General features: G+C 49.0%; 1 protein-coding gene across 14 annotated transcripts in view; it reads left to right on the plus strand.

The window, feature by feature from the left end:
• The window catches only part of ZNF346 (zinc finger protein 346), a 61,458-nt gene extending 35,664 nt beyond the window's left edge, over positions 1 to 25,794 (plus strand). For 5 of the 14 annotated variants that reach the window (XM_063604307.1, XM_034961053.4, XM_014345166.5 and 2 more), the window contains 2 exons: positions 4,814 to 4,907; positions 7,268 to 8,728. In XM_063604307.1, the coding sequence (XP_063460377.1) occupies positions 4,814 to 4,907; positions 7,268 to 7,355 (182 nt within the window). In that variant the 3' untranslated portion in view covers positions 7,356 to 8,728. The other 9 variants (XM_063604304.1, XM_063604305.1, XM_063604306.1 and 6 more) reach the window with 9 other exon arrangements.

Here is a 25,794-nt window from a genome sequence, read left to right on the forward strand (position 1 = left end):
ACCATGGGTGACAAAAGTGAAACTCTATCTCAAAAAAAAAAGACCTGTGTCTTTTTTTTTTAAGTTTTTTTTCTTTTAAGTTTTGTTTTTTCTCTTTTTTTGGTCCTTATGTAGAACAAATAAAGACTCTAAAACTAAGTTGTATATTATCAATTAGAGATGCAGGTGGCAATCAAGCCAAATAACATGACTTTAAAATCCAGTGTTCTCAGCCGGGCGCGGTGGCTCACACCTGTAATCCCAGCACTTTGGGAGGCCGAGGTGGGTGGATCATTTGAGGTCAGGAGTTCAACACCAGCCTGGTCAACATGGCAAAACCCTGTCTCTACTAAAAATACAAAAAAATTAGCTGGTCGTGGTGGTGTGCACCTGTAATCCCAGCTACTCAGGATGCTGAGGCAGGAGAATCGCTTGAGCCTGGGAGGCGGAGATTGTGGTGAGCCAAGATTGTGCCACTGCACTCCAGTCTGGGCGACGGGGTGAGACCCTGTCTCAAAAAAAAAAAGAAAGAAAAATCAGGTGTTCTACACCTTCACTCTGAGGTCATAGATTTTCTTTCTTATTTATTTATTTATTTATTTATTTATTTATTGAGACAGAGTTTCGCTCTTATTGCCCAGGCTGGAGTGCAATGGCGCAATCTCAGCTTACTGCAACCTCCACCTCCTGGGTTCAAGCAATTCTCCTGCCTCAGCCTCCCGAGTAGCTGGGATTATAGGCATGCACCACCACGGCCGGCTAATTTTGTATTTTTAGTAGAGACGGGGTTTCACCATGTTGGCCATGCTGGTCTCAGACTCCTGACCTCAGGTGATGTGGCCGCCTCAGCCTCCCAGAGTGCTGGGATTACAGGCATGAGCCACCATGCCCAGCCTGAGGTCATAGATTTTCAAGAGGACTTGGATTTGAAGAATATCGATACTTTTTTTATTTCAAAAAAAAAAATAGCTGGGCGCGGTGGCTCACGCCTGTAATTCCAGCACTTTGGGAGGCTGAGGCAGGCGGATCACCTGAGGTCAGGATTTCAGGACCAGCCTCAACATGGAGAAACCCCGTCTCTACTAAAAATACAAAATTAGCCGGGCGTAGTGGTGCATGCCTGTAATCTCAGCTACTCAGGAGGCTGAGGCAAGAGAATTGCTTGAACCTGGGAGGCGGAGGTTGCAGTGAGCCGAGATCACGCCATTGCACTCCAGCCTGGGCAACAAAAGCGAAACTCCATCTCAAAAAAATAAAATAAAATAACTAGGCAGAGAGGCAGGGGTATTAGATCCCCTTTTGATAGGAATATATACATTATAATTTTAATCTTCACACGTTCCTATAAATAGATATGATTTTGACCACTTCGCAAATAAAGAAGTTGAGACCCACAGTGAATGGTTCAAGCTTATACAACTGATAAGCCCTTGATGTTAATAAATGTTGATATCACTGTGGGTCTTTAGCTCTGTGTGGCTCCAAACCTTACACTCCTTCCACCTGCCTCCAGCTCTCAGCATACTTGGCAGGAGGCTCTCCAAGTGTAGGATGTCTAGCAGAGGCACTGAGCCCCACTCTGTCCCCCTTCTTACAGAGGTGGGCTGTTGACCTAGAATATGCAGGTAATGACTTCAGCTGACAAGGATTCTACCTTAGCAAAGAATTTAGGTGTTTTTGTTTTTGTAGAGACAGGGTTTCACCAGGTTGGCTAGGCTGGTCTCGAACTCCTGGCCTCAAGTGATCCACCCGCCTCGCCCTCCCAAAGTGCTGGGATTACAGGCATGAGCCACTGTGCCCGGCCTATTTAGGTTTGTTAACAGCTTGACTTCTCCCTGCTGGCTTCGTTCAAGGCCATTCATTCATTTAGTTCATTCATTTAGTCAAGTCACCTAACACTTACTGATAGGTGTTATAGTCCAGGGCTTGGGCTAGGTGCTCTCACATTTAATTACCTGATTTAATCCTGACAATAACTGTTGGACAACTTTGATTATCCCCATTTTACAGATGAGGATATTAAAACCAGAAAGGTGAAGTGATTTTCCAGGGTTCCACACTAAAGAGTGGCAGAGCCAGAGCCCACATTGAAACCCAATGTAGTTCTGTGTTGGATCCAGAGAATAGTTCCTGAGGGTCCCTGACAAGTGTCTCATGGCAAGTATGGACCTACTGTAAGATTACCCAGGGTATCCAAATCCCACCAGGGGCAAATGCATCATCTACCACGCAGATCAAATAAGCCTTAGAGTGGTTTTATACTCCAGGCTTGTGTTTCTCTCATATTCACCCAAGAAGGCCGGAACTAAAACCTACATAGCATTCAGGCAAATCCTTCTTGCCCCCAGAGCATTGAATGTCCCCTCCAGGTTACTGAAATCCTCCTCTGCTTTACCCCATTACTTTCCCTAATTAGGGTCTTATCTCCCACTCAGTAGAGCTGCTTTCTGAGCCCCATGCTGGTCCCCCAGTTTCTTCAGCTTTTATATACAGGACAAGTTTTCAAGTCTTACTAAATTCATATATAGTCAATAAGTATTTATTGGACTTTTACCTAATATGTGCCAGGCATTGTGGTAAATATGTAGTAAACAAGACAGGTATTGTCTGTGTTCTTATGGAGCTTACAGTCTAGCAGAGAAGACAGGCATTGAGCAAATAGTTACAACTGTGACAAACTTCAGAAAAAAAGACAAATGCAAGACTGTGGGCACATAAAATGAGAGGAGATAAGATGGGGGAGCAGGGATCAAGAAAGGCACCCCAGAGGGCAAGTAGGATAGTATGGGACATAGTGACGCGGAGGACATGAGCAGGTGTCCACGCATGGCTTTGTGGGTCATGTTAGGGCGGCGGGCCTTCACCCTGAGAGCACTGGGACTGGGAAGCTGCTGCCAGTTTGAGCTTTACGGGCAGATCATCCTGGTTCCATTGTGAGGAGGTTTGGAGCCTGGGCAACATGGCACAACCCCACCTCTACAAAAAAAAGAAAATACAAAAATTACCCAGGTGTGGCCGGGCATGGCGGCTCACACCTATAATCCCAGCACTTGAGGAGGTCAAGGTGGGTGGATCACGAGGTCAGGAGTTCGAGACCAGCCTGGCCAACATGGTGAAACCCAATCTCTACTAAATCTACAAAAATTAGCCGGGCGTGTTGGTGCGCGCCTGTAATGCCAGCTACTCGAGAGGCTGAGGCAGGAGAATCGCCTGAACCCAGGAGGCGGAGGTGCTTCCACTGCACTCCAGCCTGGGTGACAGAATGAGACTCCATCTCAAAAAAATCAAAAATAAGTTGGGCTGGGCACAGTGGCTCAACGCCTGTAATCCCAGCACTTTGGGAGGAGACCAAGGCGGGCAGATCACCTGAGGTCAGGAGTTTGAGACCAGCCTGGCCAACATAGTGAAACCCTGTCTCTACTAAAAACAGAAAAATGAGGCATGGTGGCGCGCACCAGTAGTCCCAGCTACTCGGGAGGCTGAGGCAGGAGAATCGCTTGAACCCGGGAGGCAGAGGTTGCAGGGAGCAGAGATCACGCCATTGCACTCCAGCCTGGGCAACAAGAGCGAAATTCCATCTCTAAATAAATAAATAAGTTGTGGGCTGGGCATGGTGGCTCACGCCTGTAATCCCAGCACTTTGGGAGGCCGAGGCGGGCGGATCACGAAGTCAGGAGATCAAGACCATCCTGGCTAACATGGTGAAACCCCGTCTCTACTAAAAATACAAAAAAAATTAGCTAGGTGTGGTGGCAGGCACCTGTAGTCCCAGTTACTCAGGAGGCTGAGGGAGGAGAATGGCGTGAACCCGGGAGGCGGAGCTTGCCGTGAGCCAAGATCGCACCACTGCACTCCAGCCTGGGCGACAGAGCAAGACTGTCTCAAAAAAAAACAAGTTGCGGTATAATTGGTTTGAGGGTAAGAAAAGCTAAGGATCAGGCCAGGTGCGGTAGCTCACGCCTATAATCCCAGCGCTTTGGGAGGCCTAGACGGATGGATCACGAGGTCAAGAGAGAGAGACCATCATGGCCGACATGATAAAACACTGTCTCTACCAAAAATACAAAAATTAGCTGGGTGTGGTGGCACACGCCTGTAGTTCCAGCTACTTGGGCGGCTGAGGCAGGAGAATCCCTCGAACCCGGGAGGCAGAGGTTGCAGTGAGCCAAGATCGCGCCACTGCACTCCAGCCTGGCCACAGAGCAAGACTCCGTCTCAAAAAAAAAAAAAAAAAAGAAAAGAAAAGGATCAGAAGAAAGGAAAGGATCTAGCTAAGATCACCTGAAAGCAGAACCAGCAGTTCAGTTCCCTATCCTGGCTCCTCCCTCACTACCAGACCATGTGGGAAAAGCCACTTTGTCATTGGAGCAGCCCTGAGATAGGGTCTGTGATTCCCAGGGTAGAAAGACAGATTGATTATCATAACCAGCGTTCTCATTAATTACTGTTACTGCAAGCCCTAGGAGAGTGGCACCTTCCCAGAGATCACTCAGTGAAGGACATCCTTAATGAGGCCACTTAGCACAGTCAAGGTAGAAAAGACAGACCAAATGTCACCTCTCTGTTCTGTCATTCTTTTATCACTCAGCAGACAGCTAGTCTGGGCCAGGCTCTATGCTGGGGCGAGGGACACAGGAATGAGGATCTTCCCAACCCCAGGAAGCACATAGGCACGGCTCCTTAGCACTGTGGCCTCTGGGTTCTCATCAGGGCCAGCAACCTCACCTCGCCTCACCTGTCCGTCCTTAGAAGGGCATTTGTACACTCTGAAAAGCAACGGTCTTCAGGTTCCTTCTTTCTGGATTACTAAGATCTTGATTTTGATGTGTTTCAGCTGGAAAGGGCTACCCCTGCAAAACATGTAAGATAGTGCTGAACTCCATAGAACAGTACCAAGCTCATGTCAGCGGCTTCAAACACAAGAACCAGTAAGTAACCATTTTTTGAAATTCTAGGATCCATAGCAGGAGCTCAGGACTTCTGCATGAGAACAAAGCCAGGTAGTTCTCGGCTGAAATGGAATCCTGGCAGCCTTTTTTCAGTGAACAGAAGATGAATCATGTAACAGGAACAAGTGTCTCCTCTATATGTATTTCTCCACCAGCTTCTGCCCAGCCTTTAGACCTGTTGGACTCAAGGGTTTAATAGAGAAGCATACATGATTTCCTTGGTGGGACCCTAAGAACACCTGGCTGTCCTAGTCTGTAGCACTCTGACTGGGGAAGTGCTTTTCCACTGGCCTGGAGACCCTCTCCTTTTCTGGCAGGAGTTCCCTCTATAGGTCATTATCAAATATGACCAGGCCCTCTCATTCCTTAATCAATATATATTGAGCATCTTCTGAATGATGGCTAAGACAGACCCAGTCTCTGCTCTCCTGACCTTACAGCCTGGTGGGAGGAAACAGACTAAGCAAGTAAACAACCAATAATCACAGATTGTGATAAGGGTTTTGAAGGAACCAGGTGAACAGAGAGTTACCTGTTCATGGTAATCTTGGAAGTGACTAACACTCATTGAGCCCCTCTTCTGTTGCAGGCCATATGTCAAGCAGATTTTCTCAGGTAATCCTTCCAACCCTGAGAGGAAGAGATAATTATTCCCATTTTATACATATAGACAACCAGCATTCAAAGTGGTGATGTGAATGAAGCAAGGTCATGATTCAAACTGAAGCCTGTCTGGCTCACAGCTTGCTCTTCCCAAGGCGTCAGGCTCAGAAGTAGGCTATGGCACCATTGATATGAAGAGAAGAGGGCCTGGCCTGGAGGGCCCACGTGGTTCTGTCCCTTCCTCTCCGAAGGGAAACGTGTGGTATGAGCAGTGTGCCACAACATAACATTTTTTTTTTTTTTTAGTAGAGACGGGGTTTCACCATGTTGGCCAGGCTGGTCCCAAACTCCTGAGCTCAAGTGATCCACCTGCCTCGGCCTCCCAAAGTGCTGGGATTACAGGCGTGAGCCACTGCACCTGGCCCCAGCATAACCTTCTGAGATAGGTAGAAGAATTCCCATTTTACAGACAAGGAAACTGAGTTTCAGGCAGGCAAGCTGCCAAAATGATTGCTTTGACTTTGGTCATTGATTTTGCTTTGCTCATTGAGCTGAATGATTTAAAGGTGGTAGAAACACAGAGTATTGGTGTAAAAAATGTCCTTAGTTCTCTCTGCTCTGCCTGGAGTCTCCTCTCTCACACTGTAGCAGATCATCCTCTTTACCTGTGAATATGTTTTTTACTTTGGGGGACTCTTAGGTATAGACTTGAGTTGCCCCAGCAACTCAGCCCCACAGTGTTTCAGCATACATACCTCCCTTGCAGCCTGGCTGATGGCAGTTACAGTAGACAACCTGAAGCCAACCAGAGCCCCTCCCTGGGGCTACCCACACCTGAAATTGCCAGTGTTGTTCGCTGTTCTCTTGCTAAACTTTCCAGCAGTGTGACCTTGGGCAAGTCAATAAGTCTGTAATTCTCCCAACATGGGCAATGTAGTGAGACCCCATCTACAAAAAATAAAGTTAGCCAGGTGTGGCGGCGCACGCCTGTAGTCCCAACTACTTGAGAGGCTGAAGTGGGAGAATAGCTTGAGCCCAGGAGTTGGAGTGAGCCATGAGTTGCAGTGAGCTGTGATGGCACCACTATTCTCCAGTCTGGGTGCCTGAGTGAGATCCTGTCTCAAAATTTTTAAAAAGCCTCTAATTCTGTAAGAATAAAGCTATAATTTGTTGAATACCTGATTCAGTCTCATTAAATTTCTCAACAAAAGGTCTGAAATTAGGATACCCCCTCCCAAACCCATCTTTTACAACCAAAGAAAGCCTAATTATCAGATAGGTTAATTGACTTCCCCAAGGTCACTTAGTTACTTGGAGTTAGACCTAGGATTCAAGCCTGTTTGACTTCGAAGCCCATTCATTTTACTCTGCCACTACCAAATGGAATGAGTTTTTATAGGGCCCTGTAGGCAGTGGTTTGGTATAGTGAAAAGGCATTGGCTACAGTCCTGAACCTACCACCTAAAAACATACTTTGGGCCAGCCACTTAAACTTTCTGAACTTTAGTTTCCTTGTATGTAAAATGAGGGTGCTGTTTCTCACCTTGCAGAATTGCCATGAGGATGGAATGATGGAAGCTAAGCATCCAGCATTCTGCCAGCCCACAGTGGACCTCAGTGAAGGAAAGGTGTCCTGTCTATTACTCCAAGGCCCTGGAAGGGCAGTGCTATCATTGCAATAGGCCAATACAGCTGCCACACACTGACCCTCTTCCTTTGTTCCTTCTCAAATACAGGTCACCAAAAACAGTGGCATCATCCCTGGGCCAGATTCCAATGCAAAGGCAACCCATTCAGAAAGACTCAACCACCTTGGAAGACTAGAGGTGATTCTGCCCAGCATCCCATATTGGGCCAGCCATGAGCCAGCTTCCCGTGACTGCTCAGCCCTTGGCTCCCTCTTGCTCGTTGTTCTCACCAGGAAAGTACACGGGCCTGAGGCAGGATTGGGCCACAGACAGCCTCTCATTGGTCCAGGCTAATTCACTCCTGCTGCTCCCCTTTGGCAGGGGTCCTGTAGGTCATGACAGGGGAGGCAAGGGTATTGAGAGACTCGGGGTCTTGCGGGGTGGTAGTTTGGAGGGTGGCTTTCCCCATTCCCCAACCCCTCTGGGCCTTAGGTGCTGAGGCCCCTGCCACCTGTCTTTCCTCTAAAGGTCAGTTTTGGGCCAGTTCTTGCAACTAAAGAGCAGAGATCTCTCTGGGCCCTAGACATTTCCAGCAAAACCTGGAACTTTCATGCCAAACCTGGGCCAGGGCAGGAAACAGAGGAAATGGCTGCAACATTGGAGCTAATACAACACTCTGCCTTCCCCCGGAAGGTGCAGGCTTTCCTGAGTCTTAGACCAGATATGGCTAGTTGCGCAGGTTTCTGCCAACTGTGAAGTATCCTCCTGGAGCAGTGACACAATCTTGGCGGAGCATTGCTACCCCCGCTGCCCCCTCCACAGTTTCTGAATGGTGCTAAGGATCTGCAGCAGTTGGCAACGAGCTGGGGCTGGGGGTGGCCTCCATGTCCACTGAGATCATAGGACACTCCAATGGGGATGGGACCTTTCCCCTCCTCCATCAGAGGTGCTCTGACCCAAGGTTACATGGGAAAGTGCCCCACATGCAAGTCTCCCTGAGGGTTCTGCCCCTAAAGGCAGACTGCCTCGTGCCCGCTAGCTGTGAGGTTCATTGCTACCCTCGGCCCTACTAGCCCTCTCTTCCCCCTTGTGCAGCAGACCACCTTGCCCAGGTTGCTGTGGTGCTAGCCTTCCCCATCATCCACCAGGCGATTTCTGGGTCCCAGGGAAAGAAAGAGAGAGCTGATGCAGGTTTCTACAGTGAGGAACAGGTGTTTCCCAGGCCCCACACCCAGATTTCTGTATCTTTGCTGTGTTTTATGGCCTGGGACTGAGTCCACAGGGATAGATTTTTCCTTGTAACCTTGAGGCAAGAATTCCAAGGAGTGTCACCATCAGAGGCTTCTCTTCATTGTGTCAAAGAAGCCCCTAGCTGCTCTCGTGGCCTCCTTCCCCCACTCCCTATCCCTTCACCTGTGAAATGCCTTTGCTTTGCATATTGTGTGTGGATGTGTGTGTGTGTGTGTGTGTGTTTGTGTGTATGTGTGTGCTTCTGTGTGTGCCTAATGCTCTGTCTCTTGGTCACTGAAGCATCCAAATAAAGAATTTCCCTCATGGGCCAGACTACAACTTAACAGACCTAGGGTTTTGAGCCATATTGCCATTGGATCTAGTATGTCTGTCTTGACCCCTCACCCCCACCCCATTCAGACCTCAGTAGTCCCCAGTAGTCACTTTAGGAGTCGGGACAGAGTCAAGCACCCTGTGAAAGTCTCCCTTGAGTTCAGGTGCCCTGAACTCAGAACAGCCTCATCTTCTCATCCACCTCCTTCTCCTGCTTCTCCTGTCACATAGGGCCTCATGAAGGTCTTTAAAGGGTTTAAGCTGAGGATCTGCTTTATGTTTGAGAGAATTGTTCTGGCTGTTATGTAAAGAAATGCAGGGAGGGGCAGGAAAGGAGACAAGGAGGCCAGTATGGAAACTGTGTCCAGTATGGCTTTCCAGGCTAATCACTTAGGGCAGAGACCCAGCCTTATTCATCTCTACTTCCTGATGTCCATAGTGGTGTGTCATGAAGTTTTATTGAATGAACAAATGAGGTGTATGAGGAGAGATGGTTTTCTCCTGCTCAGCTCTTACACAGTGATAGGTTTGTTCCATGGGACTTATCATAGGCCTGGTGATTCTTGAAAGAGCATTTTTCATGACTCAAAAATGAGCTGAGAAGGAGTGTTATGGCCAGGTGCGGCGGCATACACCTATAGTCCCAGCTGCTCAGGAGGCTAAGGCAGAAAGACCATTCAAGCCCAGGAGTTCCAGCCTGAAGTATGCTATGATCATGCCTGTGAATAACCACTGCACTCCACCCAGGGCAGCATAACAAGACTCTATCTAAAAAAAAAAAAAAAAAAAAGTATAAAAATAAATTTGAAGGCTGGGCGCCGTGGCTCACGCCTGTAATCCAAGCACTTTGAGAGGCCAAGGCAGGTGGATAACCTGAGGTCAGAAGTTCGAGACCAGCCTGGCCAACATGATGGCAAAACCCCGTCTCTATAAAAAATACGAAAATCAGCTGGGCGTGGTGGCACACATCTGTAGTCCCAGCTACTCGGGAGGCTGAGGCAAGAGAATTGCTTGAACCCGGGAGGCGGAGGGTTGCATTGAGCCAAGATCGTGCCACTGCACTCCAGCCTAGGTGACAGAGTGAGACTCCTGTCTCAAAATAAATAAATAATAAATTTTAAAAGAAGATAGCCGGGTGTGGTGGTGCATTCCTGTGGTCCTGGCTACCTGGAAGGGTGAGGCAGGAGGATCGCTTTAACCATGAGTTCAAGGCAGCAGTGAGCTATGATTATGCCACTGTACTCCAGTCTGGACAACAGAGCAAGACCCTGTCTCTAAAAATAATAATTTTTAAAATTTAAAAAAAGAAAGGAATGTTATGGCCTCAAGAGCTCTTTGTCCATCCTTTACTGTAGACAGCCAGATTTGAGGAAGGGGCCCAGGCAGCCTCAGCTCCCATTCAGTGCCACTCAGCCCCTGCTCCTGGTCAGCTGTGAAAGGCTGTACACAGCCCCAAGGGAGGTTCTCAGCTTCCCATGATCAGACTGCCTCAGCAATTCCCCAGAGTCCTTCTAAGCCACCTAGTATGTCAGATTCAGCCCCATCTACCAAGCAAGGAAATGAAGGGCAGGGGGTGAGTGGGCTATCATACCGTGAGCCTCCGGCCTGCAAGACCACTTTGTAGTCCCTACCAGCTGTGTGGCCAGCCCTGTTGGTAAAGGGACCTAGAGATGAACACTTTCTTGCCCTTAGGGGTTCACACACAGTCAAAGATCATGATGACAATGATAAGAATGCCCAGGATGCAGGAGCTGACTCAGCCAAGGGCATGAAAAAGCTGGAGAGGTTGGAAAGCTAGCATTTCATCTGCATAACAACCTTTGAGCTAAGAGTTGATATTCCATATAGAGAAGGAGGCCAGGCAGGGTGGCTCACACCTGTAATCCCAGCACTTTGGGAGGCCAAGGCGGGTGTATCACTTGCGGCCGGGAGTTCAAGACCATCCTGGCCAACGTAGTGAAATCCCATCTCTACAAAAAATAAAAAATAAATAAAAACCATGGAGAGAAGGAACAAGGCTGCAAAAGGTATGATTTGCCCAAGGTCTTACCTCTAAGAAATGACAAAATGGAGAGTAGAATCCAGTTCTCTAGACTTCCTCTGGAACCTTTTATGAGTGAGGACCAGAGTACCTCCCACATGGCCCCTGCAGCCTGCCTCACCCACTTCCTGCCAGTGCCATGGTCTCACAGGGTGAGCAGCCACTCAGGGCAGGGGCAGCACCCACAAAACAGATGAGACAAGGCTCAATGTTTATATTCCAAGTCCCTCCATTTTTCTCATAATTTTGTCCATTCCCATGATCCCAGTGTAGTAGACTCTAATTATTAAAGTGTTAGAAACCCAAATCAAAGCGATTAGCTAAAAAGGTGAATGTATTGATTCACTTAATGAAAAATCCACATACAATGATAGCTGGACCCAGACTCGGAGATGGTCTCATCAGGAAGAATTTTCTATCCCTCTGCTTTCCTCTGTGTGCCCTCTCTCAGGCAAGCTCTCTCCAAGAGGTGCCAAGGTGGCCGCTGGCAGCCTCAGGCTTCTATCCTGATACGTTAGTAACAACAGTGGAAAGAACACCTTTCTCCACTAGTTCCAACAAAATAGCTGGGATTGCCTCAACTGGTTTAGTCGTGTTCTCATCCCTGAATTAATCATTGTGGCTAGGGGAAAAGGCACTCTGATTTGGGGCCTGGATCATGTGCCTGAAGCTGAGTCAGCTCCACCTAAAACATTGAGAGAGGGAGTGATACAACCCCAAAAGAAGAAGGTTGTAGGGCTCTTTCCAGATTAAGGGGGAATGGATGCAGGGGGAGGGGGACAAAAACAACTGTGCACTATACCCAGAAATTGTTTAACTGTTTCCTTTTTTTCTCTAACTTTTTGAGGTACACCATACATTCAGTAATGTGCACCAATTTTAGACTTCAGTTTGATGAATCCTCACTTACATGTATACATTGGGGCAGTCACCCTCCAGATCAAGATACAGAACATTGCCAGGTCCCTAAAACATTCCCTCATTTCCCCTCCTAGTCAGTATCCCCCAGAAGTAACCACTATTTTGACCTCGATCATTATAGATTAGTTTTGCTTGCTCTTGAGTTTTATAAAAATGGAATCATACATTTTGCACAATATTAGTTTGTGGAATTCACCCATGTTACTGTATGTCTCAGAAGTTCAGTTTTTCTTTTTTTTTCAGCCAGGCGCAGTGGCTCATGCCTGTAATCCCAGCGCTTTGGGAGGCCGAGGCGGGCACATCACTTGAGGTCAGGAGTTCGAGACCAGCCTAGCCAACATGGTAAAACCCTGTCTCTACTAAAAATACAAAAATTAGCTGGTCGTGGTGGTGGATGCCTGTAATCTCAGCTGCTCGGGAGGCTGAGGCAGGAGAATTGCTTGAACCTGGGAGGCGGAGGTTGCAAGTGAGCTGAGATCGTGCCACTGCACTCCAGCCTAGGTGACGTAGTAAGACTCTGTCTCAAAAAAAAAAAAAAAAAAGTTGAGTTTTTTCATGCTGTGTAGTGGTCCTTTATTTGAATATAGCACAATTTAGCCATCCTACTTTTTTGTTTTTGTTTTTGAGATGTTCTCACTCTGGCCCCCAGGCTGGAATGCAGTGGTGCCATCAAGACTCACTGCAGCCTCGACCTCCTGGGCTCAAGTGATCCTCCCACCTCAGCCTCCCAAGTAGCTGAGACTACAGGCACATGCCACCACACCAGCTAATTTTTTCTATTTTTTGTAGAGATGGAGTCTCACTCTGTTGCCCAGGCTGGTCTCGAACTCCTGGGCTCAAGTGATCCTCCCGCCTCAGCCTCCCAAGTAGCTGGGACTACAGGCACATGCCACCATGCCAGCTAGTTTTTCGTATTTTTTGTAGGGATGGGGTCTCACCCTGTTGCCCAGGCTGGTCTCAAACTCCTGGGCTCAAGCGATCCACCCGCCTCAGCCTCTGAAAGTGCTGGGATTACAAGCGTGAGCCACCACGCCTGGCCCAGCCATCCTGTTGAGGGACAACTGGGTTGTTTCTAGTTTGGGGGTATCATAAATAAAACTGCTGTGAAGGATTTTGTACATGCTGCTTGGTACACATGTTCACTCATCTACTCAGGCGTGGAATCATACAGTAGGCATATGTTTAGCTTGTCTAGACACTGCCAAACAGTTTTCCAAAGTGGCTCTATTGACTTACATCCTCACCAGCAGTGTGTGGGAGCTCCAGCAGCTCCACGTCTTGGTTAGCACTTGGTGTTGTCAGTTTTTTTAATATTGGCCATTCTGGTGGTACCCAGGAATTTGAATCCATAGTTCCTGACTTGAAATCAGGGCCCCTGTTACTCTTAGCATGCTCAAGACAGGTTTGAATTTTGTAGCCTCGAATGGCCTCAGAAATCAATACCCAGGACCCACAATACAGCAGGCAAGCATGTGAGGGAGCCCCTGCTCATGGCTCCAGTGCCTAGGGAGGGTCTCAGAGAGGCATCAGCTCTGGAGAGGCAGTCTAGTGTAGTGGCGAAAACTCAGGTTCTGGGAAGCAAGCAGCTAAGGTTCAGATCCCAGCTCTGCCATCGCAAAGCTGCCTGGGGGTGGAACATTAGTACATACCTCACAGGGTGATTGTGAGAATTAAAAGAATAGATGGATATGAAATAATAGTGCCTTACACATGATAAATGCTATATAAATGATAGCTGCTGCTCTTTCTATTGTTGACCTGAAGTAAGCCCTGAGTCCCCCTGGAGCGGGGGTAAGGCCACAAGCAGATGGCATCTGGCATAGCCCCATGTAATAAGATTCAGTAATTCGGTCTGACTGAGGCGGGGGGAAAGCAGCATAGTGGCTAGAAGTGATTCTTTACTGGGGTCCAGCGAAAAGTCACCCTCCACTACTGGGGAGCCCTGCTTGTCCCAGGCCCAAGGCTCTTTGGCCATGACACTACTGAGGTGTCACACCTGAGGGGAAGAAATGGAATCATGCATGAAATGGAACCAAGAGGAAGTGGAAGCATACTCTTAGCCCAGAGCTAGATGCAAAGCAGCTGTTTGAATATAACAACCCACCAGTGCAGACACAGATCTAGACATGTACCTGTATAGCAGCCAATGAGGGGTGGCATGAGGGACAAGGGCCTGGGATTCAGGAGCCCTAAGTGTTGGTCTGAGCACTGCCACCAGCTATATGTGACCCGAGGCCTTGATACTGTCTTGTGAAGTGGAAGTTAGAAGAAATCACAGTTCCCAGCTCAAATCCTGAAGAAGTAGCAATGAACAGGTAACCGAGTTTCCTCCCAGAGCCCTAAGCCAGGTGTGGTGCACGCGCCTGCAATCCCATCTGCTTGGGAGGCCGAGGCAGGAGGATCGCTTGAGCCCAGGAGTTCAAGTCCAGCCTGGGCAACATAATGGGAGCCTCTTAAAAAAAAAAAAGAATGAAAGAAAAAAGGGGCCAGGCGCCAGGCGCGGTGGCTCACGCCTGTAATCCCAGCACTTTGGGAGGCTGAGGTGGGCGGATCACAAGGTTAGGAGATCGAGACCATCCTGGCTAACACGGTGAAACCCCATCTCTACTAAAAATACAAAAAATTAGCTGGTCGTAGTGGCGCATGCCTGTAGTCCCAGCTACCGGGAGGCTGAGGCAGGAGAATGGCGTGAACCCAGGAGGCGGAGCTTGCAGTGAGCTGAGATCGTGCCACTGCACTCCAGCCTGGGCGACAGAGCGAGACTCTGTCTCAAAAAAAAAAAAAAAGAAGAAGAAGAAGAAAGCCCTTCCTTCCCTCACAGCAGTCCCTGCCAGATGAGCTGTCCCCACCCCCAAACCAGATGCTCTGATGAGCAGTCACTAGTGTAAAATACAATAGGAAGAACACTTTCTCCCTCTGACCATCCATCCACCTAACCTCACCTCTCTGCCCTGTGCAAAGCCCTATTACAGAGACAGGGCAGACCCGTCCCTGGCCTGTCTCTCCCAAGCTTACTGTTCATATATGCTGCTTCATCTGTCTAGGAATATCAGAACGCAGTTCTGTAAATGTTCAACTCTTCAGTGCAATGACCCCATTGGCCACTAGGTGGAGTCAGCTTCTTTTTTCTAGCAAGGTAGACCAGCCCTGGGACTTTACTGTTTGATTTAATGGGAAGAGAACAGGGTGACTTCATGAGCCCCTGTATATGCTATTTCAGTTAACCCTCAGGACAACTGGCAAAGACTTGATTTCACAGGAGAAAGTCAGGGACAAAGTCTTGCAGAGCTTACACAACCAAGAAGTAGCCTTGGAGAGAGGTTTGATCTTAGCACTTCTGCTCATTCCCAAGGCCGATTTCCCCTTCCCTCAGGACATTTCCCTCAGGAGGCCCTCTCTGTTTGAGGGCTGTAACTTAGTCACCTGTCTAGAAGTACACCTGATGTCAGGCCAGCTCCACAGCCCTTCTTTTCCTTTTCTCCTTTGGGTGACAAACCTGCTCCATTCTCAGATCCTGTGGTTCCGAGGGACTGACCCTGCTCTCTGATTCCAGGAGTGAGCCTGTGACCCGACTGAGTAATCACAGTCATAGTCTTCAGCTGTTAGTGTCCAGCATGTAAGGACAGCCTGCTTCAGAACTAAGCCAACACAGAGGAGGCCGGGCTCGGTGGCTCACACCTGTAACCCCAGTACTTTGGGAGGCCAAAGCAGGCAGATTACTTGAAGTCAGGAGTTCAAGGCCAGCTGGCCAACATGATGAAACCCCGTCTCTACTAAAAATACAAAAATTAATCAGGCGTGGTGGCGCACGTCTGTAGTCCCAGCTACTCAGGAGGCTGAGGCAGGAGTATTGCTTGAACCCATGAGGCGGAGGTTGCAGTGAGCCGAGATCACACCACTGTACTCCAGATAAGGAGAGACTCATTTCTGATGACTACCTGGATCCAACTATGCCTGAAGCTAATATCCCCCAGGACTTTTTAGTTATGACTTTTCTTTAAGTCAGTTGAGTTTCTATCACTTGCAACCAAGATTTCTGCCTAATACTTGCTCCAGCTCCCCTTGTCAACCTGGGGACCTCCACTCATCCAGAGATCACTGGCCCCCAAGGCCAAGTTGGCTGCCCTTTGTGTTCCCAGATGCCCTGTGTTCCCCTCTAGCATAGCCCTTAATATGCTGTGTTACGATGATGTAATTCCCTGTCTCTTCTTTTAGACTAGAAACTGCTTGAGGGCAGGAATTGGGTCTTATGATACTGCATCCCTGGTCCCTAGCATAGGACTGTGCTTATGTTTTAATAACTGCTTGGTGATTGAATACATTAATGAATAAATGAATAAAAATGGGTATGGTCTGGTAGGGACCATTGCTGGGATTTCACAGGAAAGACATTTATTTTGTTTGTTTTTTGAAACAGCGTCCCACTCTGTCACACAGGCTGTAATGCAGTGGTGCAAACACAGCTCATTGCAGCCTCGACCTCACTGACTCAAGTGATCCTCCCACGTCAGCCTCCCAAGTAGCTGGGACTACAGGCGCACACCACCACACCCAGCTAATTATCTTATTTTTTGTAGACACAAGGTCCCACTGTGTTGCCCAGGCTGGTCTTGAACTACTGAGCTCAAACGATCCTCCCACCTCGGCCTACCAGAGTGCTGGGATTGCAGACGTGAGCCACCGCACCTGGCCGGAAAGACTTATTGAGGGAGATGATCCTCTAGTGGTCATGAAGGTCAAAGGAGCCAGGTGGCTGGGGTGGGAGGAGGCTTAGTGAAAGGAACTAGAAGAGGCGAGTTGTGGAACACAGTTGATTGTTTCAATAATGGCCTCCCGTGAATCATTGCCTCCCTGTGCCTGTGTCCTTTTGCAATGTGACTTTATCATTGCTCCCATCAAGATCGGGCGGGGGCGGGGGGGTCAATTTCCCAGTCTCTTGAATCTGAACTAGTCTTGTGAGTTGCTTTGATCAGAGAATTCAGTAACATGACTGTACGACTTCCAAGGTTAGGACTTAAGTGCTCATGCAGCTTCCGTTCCTGACCCTGTGAAAGGAAGTTTGGGCTAGACCATGTGGCGACCACAGACCAGGTAGAGAGAGAAGCCAACAGCCAGCTCCATACATGTGAGGGAGGACATCCCAGACCCTCTAGAATAGCCAATCCACAGCATAAGCAGAACTGCCACCTGAGCCCAGCTAATCACAGAATTGTGAGAAATAATACATTGTTTTAAATAATTAAGTTTGGGAACAGTTTGTGCAGTAAAGGTTCACAGAATCACTAGGTATAATAATCAGAAGCTTCCTAGTGTCTGTTTACCCTTCTTCCTATAATAAGCTTTTCTTTGAAAAACCCCACCCTCAGCTTATGTAGTCTGGGTGGGGAAGACCTCCACTCTCCTGGCTTTTGCCAGAACAGTTGAGAAGTTGCCAAGTGGGAATGTCTCGAGCCCAGAGCTGTTAGTGGCCTTCTTTGTCACTTCTTAGGGAGCACCTGTCATAGAGAAGAAGACAGAAGAGAGAATGAGTTTTGACCATACTGTTGGGAACCAGGATCAAGCTGTTTCTGAAGCCTGATTCACACCAGGACTTACAGTCATGCTCCTGTAGTCCCAGCTACTCAGGAGACTAAGGCAGGAGAATTTCTTAGGCCCAGGAGTTCAAATCCAGCCTGGGCAGCACAACAAGACCTCATCTCTTTAAAAAGTGCATGAGCCAGTACATTCACGATTTTGTGTAAGCAGGTTTGATTTTTGAGTTTCTGTGTCTTGCAACTGAATGAAAACGTTCGCTGAGAGTCAGAAAAATTGATAGAGGCTGAGCAGCTCCAGGGCAGAGGGCAGTTAGGTCAGACAGAGGAGGGATTCCTGGCCGGGCAAGTTGGCTCACACCTGTAATCCCAGCACTTTGGGAGGCCGAGGCGGGCGGATCACGAGGTCAGGAGAACGAGACCATCCTGGCTAACACGGTGAAACCCGTCTCTACTAAAAATACAAAAATTTAGCCGGGCATGGTGGCGGGCACCTGTAGTCCCAGCTACTCGGGAGGCTGAGGCAGGTGAATGGCATGAACCCAGGAGGCGAAGCTTGCAGTGAGCCGAGATCACGCCAGTGCACTCCAGCCTGGGCGACAGAGCAAGACTCCCTCCGTCTCAAAAAAAAAAGAATTTTTTTAAAATAAAAATAAAATATATCTACATTTTGGCCGGGCATGGTGGCTCATGCCTGTAATCTCAGCACTTTGGGAGGCCAAAGCAGGTGGATCATGAGATCAGGAGTTCAAGACCAGCCTGGACAACATGGTGAAACCCCGTCTCTATTAAAAATACAAAAAAAAAACTAGCCGGGCATGGTGGTGGGTGCCTGTAATCCCAGCTACTCATGAGGCTGAGGCGGGAAAATGGCTTGATCCCAGGAGGCAGAGGTTGCAGTGAGCCGAGATGAGTAACACTGTACCCCGGCCTGGGCGACAGAGCCAGACTCCGTCTCAAAAAACAAACAAACAAAAAATCTACACTTTTTAATACCCCTCCCTTCAATAGGTCAAGTTTAATTTCTACCCTATATCCCCTAATATGGGCTGTAAGTAGCAATTCACTTTACCTACTGATTGATTGATTGACTCAAGGTCTTGCTGTGTCCCCCAGGCTGGAGTGCATGGCACAATCATAGGTCACTGCAGCCTCGATCTCCTGGGCTCAAGCAGTCCTCCCACCTCAGCCTCCTGAGTAGCTGGAACTACAGGCATGCGCCACTGTGCCTGGCCAATTTTTTTTTCTTTTTTTTTTGAGACAGAGTTTCTCTCTTGTCGCCCAGGCTAGAGTGCAGTGGTGCAATCTCGGCTCACTGCAAACTCTGCCTCCTGGGTTCAAACGATTCTCCTGTCTCAGCCTCCCAATTAGCTGGAATTACAGGCACCCGCCACCACGCCCAGCTAATTTTTGTACTTTTAGTAGATACAGGGTTTCACCAGGTTGACCAGGCTGATCTCGAACTCCCAACCTCAGGCGATTGACCTGCCTCAGCCTCCCAAAGTGCTGGGATTACAGGCGTGAGCCACCACGCCCGTCTGGCTAATATTTTTTATTAGGGTCTCACTCCGTTGCCCAGGCTGGTCTCAAACTCCTAGGCTCAAGGAATCCTCCTCGCTCGGCCTCCTGAAGTGCTGGGATTATAGGCGTGAGCCACTGTGCCTGGCTGTGACTCACTTTTAACTGATAGAATAAGACAGAAGTGACAAGAATCTGATGTCTGAGAGTAAGTTATACATTACATTGCAGCTTCAATATTTCTCTCTTGGATCACCAGCTCTGAGGGAAACTGCTTGAGTGTTGTGGGAACACTCAAGCAGCCCTATCAAGAGGCTGTTGTTGAGAGAAATGTAGGTCTTCTACCAATGACAAAGATTCTTTGGTTGGCCAAATTTTAGTCAGGCTTCTGAGCCTTCTCCTAGGTCCATCTGTGCACTTCCTTGTAAAATCTAGTTTTAGCAAAGAACCTGCTAAGTCTAGTTTAGCGAGAACTGCCGCCCATCTTCGATATCTGATCAGGTTCCTCCTCCTCCACCATCCCCCAGGTGATGGCTGATGGGCCTGTCTTCAGCAAGAATCCTGTTGGGTCAGTTTGGACAGAATCCCTTTACCCCGACGTTTCCTCTTAGTCATTTTCCATTCACTGCTCCCCACTCTGTTCCTTGGCTCAGAATTCCCACTCGCCCATGCTGTTTTCAGAATGGAGCCCAATCTCTCTCCCCCTCTGCAAGATCCCATTGCAGTGGTCCCTGTGACTATCTCAATGGTCCTGAATAAAGTTTTCTTTACTGTGCTTTAAATAAGTATCGTTGAGCCGGGTGTGGTGGCTCACGCCTGTAATCCCAGCAGTTTGGGAGGCTGAGGTGGGTGGATCATTTGAGGTCAGGAGTTTGAGACCATCCTGGCCAATATGGTGAAACCCCATCTCTACTAAAAATACAAAAATTAGCTGGGCATGGTGACAGGTGCCTGTAATCCTAGCTACTTGGGAGGCTGAGGCTGGAGAATCGCTTGAACCCAGGAGGCAGAGGTTGCAGTGAGCCGAGATCACGCCACTGTACTCCAGCTTGGGCGACAGAGCGAGACTCTCAAGAAAAATAAATAAATAAACATAAAAACAAGTATCTTTGAATAATTTTTTCTTTAACACCAATACTCAGCCAAATATTTGGTATGTAAAGTCGTTAAGTTTAAAAGTAATGTGTTATGAAGCAATGGATAACTAATACAGGTCTTTTTCCTAAAAGCCATGGAAATTTATTAAAAGGTTTTAAACAAATAGCAGTGAAAACAGGATGAATTTGCTGCCATGTAAACAAATGAGTACTATGGCCAAAGAGCCAACAGAGGAGAGTGGAGACACAAAGGAAGGGTGTTCTACTGAGAAGGAGCCTTTTATTTATAAAGGGTTTAAGAAAAAGGATTAGCCAAAGAAAAAATTATTTGGTTCACATAGTGAAATGTTCAAAGAAGGAATGGCTTCAGGCAAGGCTTGATCCAGGTGCACTCCAGCTCTTGGCCCTCTTGTTTCCTTTATTGCTGTCATTCACAGAGAAGCTCTCCCAAGCAACTCTAGGCATCCCTATTCACAGCTCAGCTTCTCAGAGAGTTGGTTTCCTATTCATTCCAATAAAAGACCTAGACTGGCTCCCATTGGCCCTCCCATGGTCACATGCTCATCTCTGACTTAATCACAATGGCCTGGGAGATGGAATATTCTCCTTAGCCAGGTCTGGGTCACATGTCCACCATAAATGCCAAGGAGGAGTGTTGGTTTCATCCAGTCCCCCATGGACTGCTAGTAGGGGAGGACCACGACATCAAGAAAAGTTTGAGGGGTCGTTACCAGAGAGAGGAAAAGGGTTTTAATGTCCAGTTTAGGGTGGCCAGGAGGGATCTGAAAGAAAAAGGAATGCCTGGCCAGGCGCGGTGGCTCACGCCTGTAATCCCAGCACTTTGGGAGGCCGAGGCAGGTGGATCACCTGAGGTCAGGAGCTCGAGCCCAGCCTGGTCAACATGGTGAAACCCCATCTCTACTAAAAATACAAAAATTAGCTGGGCATGGTGGTGAGTGCCTGTAATCCCAGCTACTCGGGCGGCTGAGGAAGGAGAATTGCTTGAACCCGGGAGGTGGAGGTTGCAGTGAGCTGAGATTGCACCACTGCACTCCAGCCTGGGCAACAGAGCAAGACTCCATCTCAAAAAAAGAAAAGAAAAGGGAATGCCTGAGAGGAGTCCAGAAATACCTGCTGAATGGCAGGTATCTGGTAGAATGGCTGGAAAGCGGGGAGGACAGATAGGCAGGCCAGAGGAAGAATGCTCAGCAACAAAGGCAGCATAAGCAAAGACGCCACGGTGTTAGCCAGTCAGGCACATTCAGAGGCTCTACCTGGAGCTCACTGCAGCTGCGAAACAGAGCAGGTGTCTTGGGGGAGACTGGAGCTGGGACAGGAGAGAGCAGCAGAGGCCAGTCCTGGAGGGCACTGAATGTCAGGCTGAGGAGCTGGGGGTGCCAGTGGGTGGTGGGGGGAGAGTAGTTAAGGGTGAGGAGCGGCAGCACAGTGGCACATGCCTGGAGTCCCAGCTAATGGGGAGGCTGAGGCAGGAGGATCCTGTGAGCCTAGCAGTTGAAATCCCATCTGGCAATGTAACAAGACCCCGTCTCTAATAAAAATAAGCTGGCCGGGCGTAATAGCTCGTGTCTGTAATCCCAGCACTTTGGGAGGCCAAGGCAGGCAGATCACTTGAGGCCAGGAGTTCGAGACCAGCCTGGCCAACATGGTGATACCCGTCTCTACTAAAGACACAAAAATTAGCCAGGCGTGGTGGCACACGCCTGTAATCCCAGGTACTTGGAAGGCTGAGGCAGGAGAATCATCTGAACCCAGGAGACAGGTTGCAGTGAGCCTAGATCGTGCCACTGCACTCCAGCCTGGGCATGAGACTGTCTCAAATAAATAGACAAATAAATGATTTTTAAAAAATAAAAGCTGAGGAGTGACTTGGTTAGATCCGTAGTTTAAAGAAGTCATTTTGGGGCCAGGCACGGTGGCTCACGCCTATAATCCCAGCACTTTGGGAGGCTGAGGCAGGTGGATCACCTGAGGTCAGGAGTTTGAGACCAGTCTGGCCAACATGGTGAAACTCCGTCTCTACTAAAAATACAAAAAATTACCCAGCCGTGGTGGCTTACACCTGTAATCCCAGCTACTCAGGAGGGTGAGGCAGGAGATTTGCTTGAACCTGGGAGGTGGAGGTTGCAGTGAGCCAAGATCATGCCACTGCACTGCAGCCCGGGCGACAGAGTGAGACTCAAAAAAAAAAAAAAGTCATTTTGGGAACCAGTCACCGCTTCTTTTTGATAGCCCCTGGTTTTGTTAGGGGAAGCAAGGGGTTCAGCAAAATGAATATACTTCCTGGCTTCCTTTGCAGCTAGGGGTGGCCATGTCACAGTCTGGCCAAGGAAATGAAATTGGGAGTTGCTGTGTGGAAACTCAACTCTCTGGAACTTCTTCCTTCCTCCTGCCTCTGCACAAATGTGATGGCAGCAGCTGAAGCCAACATCTTGCGACCATGAGAGAAAAACCTGGAGAACAGACGAGTCCTCAACCCTGACTTCAGACCAACCTACACCCACCTCTAGACGTGGGGCTAAGTGAGAGATGGATACACTGTTTCATTTAAGCCCTGGTCACTTAGGTTTTCTGTTATTCACACCCCAACAAAACCCTACATGGTCCAGGAGGGCACCGGGCAAAGTACAGAAGGGCACGAGTTTACTTCCTGCTTCCCTGGAGACCACCAGCCCTCTCACCCTTCCAGCCCAGCCTCTGCCACTTCCCAGCTGTTGGTCCACCTCCAAACAAACGTGCATGCCAACACCCGGTGGGTGTGAGGCTTGTAGGCCCAAGTCTAGAGAGAGCTGAGTCTGGCAAAGCCTGAAAGCCCCTGTCCTAGCAAGCCAGGCCACAGGTCTAGAGTATCCGAGACCAGTGAATAAGGGGACGGGGGGTGCTACTGAGACTGTGAGAAGCCCCAGGACCCGCCCAGGGTAGTTAGAACTGAGTGAGGTTAGCCGGGACTAACCTCGCTCAGATCCCTCCTCCCCAGTTCCCCTCCATCCACTTTGGTTTGGAAGCCTCCCCAGAGCTCTCCCAGGCTGTCATCAGCTCTAAACTCTCTGCCTCCACAAAAATGCCCTGGGCAACCTGTAACTCACAGCCCTGCTGTCTTCAGAGTATAAACTGGAGACAGATGTACCCAGAATTGAGGACGGGTGGGAAATGAGGAGAAATGAAGGCTGAGGAGGGGTCATTCTCACAGTCCCTCCCTCTCGGTCACAGGAGGGTGTTGCCCATGCTTTTGGGTGGGTCCCAGGCCCATAGCTGCAAATATTCATATTGGCTACTCTTCAGTGAGCAAGGGGTATATGCCAGGCACTGGCATTGTGCTTGACATACATCATCATACTGAGTCCTCACGGAAGATGTATTATTCCCATTTCACAGAAGATGAAACTGAGGCTTGAGGTTAAGTGATCTGTCCGTGACCACAAAGAGTTTTCGGGACTCAAACCCAGATCTGTCACTGGGCAAGGTGGCTCACACCTATAATCCCAGCCCTTTGGGAGACTGAGGCCAGCAGATCTCTTGTGGCCAGGAGTTCAAGCCTGGCCAACAATGGCAAAACCCCGTCTCTACTAAAAATACAAAAATTAGCTGGGCGTGGTGGCACACACCCGTAATCCCAGCTATTCAGGTGGCTGAGGCAGGAGAATCACTTGAACCCAGGAGGTGGTGGTTGCAGTGAGCCTAGATCGTGCCACTGCATTCCAGCCTGAGCGATAGAGTAAGACTCTGTCTCCAAAAAAAAACCCAGATCTGTCCGACTCTGACACCCAACCTTTAATCACTCACTTTCTGTCAATGTCACCTCCGTTTTGACCAGCCAAGCTAGACCTCCCTGGAGCCTGCGGAGAAGCCAAGGTAGAAAAGGGTTGGAAAAGAATAATAAAATAGGCCAGGTGCGGTGGCTCAAGCCTGTACTCCCAGCACTTTTGGAGGCCGAGACAGGCAGATTGCTTGAGCCCAGGAGTTCAAGACCAGCCTGGGCAACATAATGAGACCCTGTTTCAACTTAAAAAAAAAATGGTAATGAACAATTGTCAATTCTGAGCAGCCGGGTATGGTATGACCCTGTGTACTTTTTCTGTATTTTAAAATGTTCTCAAAATAAAACTTGTTTAAAAAAAAAAGAAGAGGACAAAGAAGAGGAGGAGGAAAAAGAAGAGGAAGAGTAAGGAAGGAGGAAAGAAGAGGAGGGGGAGGGAGGGAGGAAGGAAGGAAGGAGAATAAATGAAGAAAGAGGCCAGGCAGAATGGCTCATGGCTGTAATCCCAGCACTTTGGGAGGCCAAGGCGGGTGGATCACCTGAGGTCATGAGTTCGAGACCAGCCTGGCCAACATGATGAAACCCTGTCTCTACTAAAAATACAAAAATTAGCGAGTCATGGTGGTGCATGCCCATAATCCCAGCTACTTGGGAGGCTGAGGCAGGAGAATCGCTTGAACCCGGGAGGCGGAGGTTGCAGTGAGCCAAGATTGCGCCACTGTACTCCAGCCTGGGCAATAAGAACGAAACTTCATCACCAAAAAAATAACAATAATGTAAAATAAATAAATGAAGAAAGAACAAGACTGGGTCGGGTGCAGTGGCTCACGCCTGTAATCCCAGCACATTGGCAGGCCGAAGTGGGCAGATCACCTGAGGTCAGGAGTTGGAGACCAGTCTGGCCAAGATGGTGATTTTTGTCTTTACCAAAAGATACAAAAGTCAGCTGGGCGTTGTGGTGCGTGCCTGTAATCCCAGCTACTCGGGAGGCTGAGGCAGGAGAAGTGCTTGAACCCGGCAGGCGGAAGTTGCAGTGAGCCGAGATTGCGCCGCTGCACTCCATCCTGGATGACAGAGTAGGACTCCATCTTGGGGGTAAAAAAAAAAAAAGAACAAGACTGGGCCCAGAGTTAGGGCCAGGCCCAGGCTGGAGTGGGGCCTGGGCAGGGGCCTGGCCGGCTTTAGTGGCAGCCCTTCTGCACAAGAGCCCCAGTGTTCCCTGGGCCCGGCTGCCATCCAAGAGCAACATCGTTGGCACCAGGCAACGTCTGCCCTCTACCCCCCGATGACTCTGCCCCCAGGCAGGTGGGGGGTAGGACCTGGCCTCAGGAGACCCTCCTGGCCCAGCCCAGCATTCTAGAGGCACAGAGTCTGCAAACCCCTGCCTGGGCCGGGTGTCTCCTCAGGACTGCTGGCTAAAAGGTCAAGGAGTGCAGTGCTCAGTCCCAGCCCCCACATCTCCCTCCCTAACACACTCACCTTCAGGTGAATCTGCACCTTCCCGGGCCACAGTTAAGGATGGAGACAGAAAGCATCTGATGCAGTAGCATCAATGATCCCACTCTGGAGAGTTATCCCGAGCTCTCCATCTTTGCCCCAGAAGACAGGGGTTCGAGTTCTGCAATTCACTTGCTAGATGACCTCAAAGAAGTAATTCCATCTCCCTGAGCTTGTTTCTTCATCTACAAATCAGAGCTAAGGATTCCTATGCCATTTGGCTTGGTGGAAGAATTAAAGGATATAACCCATGTACAACACCCAGCATGATGCCTGGCACATAACGGGAGCTGAAGAGTCACGAGCTCAGGAACAGGAACACGTTCATTTCCCCCAACACTCCTAGGAAGAAAGAAGCTGGAGCAGCCGGGAGCCTTGCTCACGCCTGTAATCCCAGCACTTTGGGAGGCCGAGACGGGTGGATCACCTGAGGTCAGGAGATCGAGACCAGCCTGGCCAACATGGTGAAACCCCGTCTCTACAAAAATACAAAAATTAGCTGGGCGTGGTGGCAGGTGCCTGTAGTCCCGGCTACTAGGAAGGCTGAGGAAGGAGAGGCAGGAGAGGCAGGAGAATTGCTTGAGCCTGGGAGGCGGAGGTTGCAGTGAGCCGAGATCACGCCACTGCACTCCAGCCTGGGCAATAGAGCAAGACTCCATCTCCACAAAAAAAAAAAAAAAAAAAAGGAAGAA

Source organism: Pan paniscus, chromosome 4 (assembly GCF_029289425.2).
Source record: "Pan paniscus chromosome 4, NHGRI_mPanPan1-v2.0_pri, whole genome shotgun sequence".
Lineage (NCBI taxonomy): Eukaryota > Metazoa > Chordata > Mammalia > Primates > Hominidae > Pan > Pan paniscus.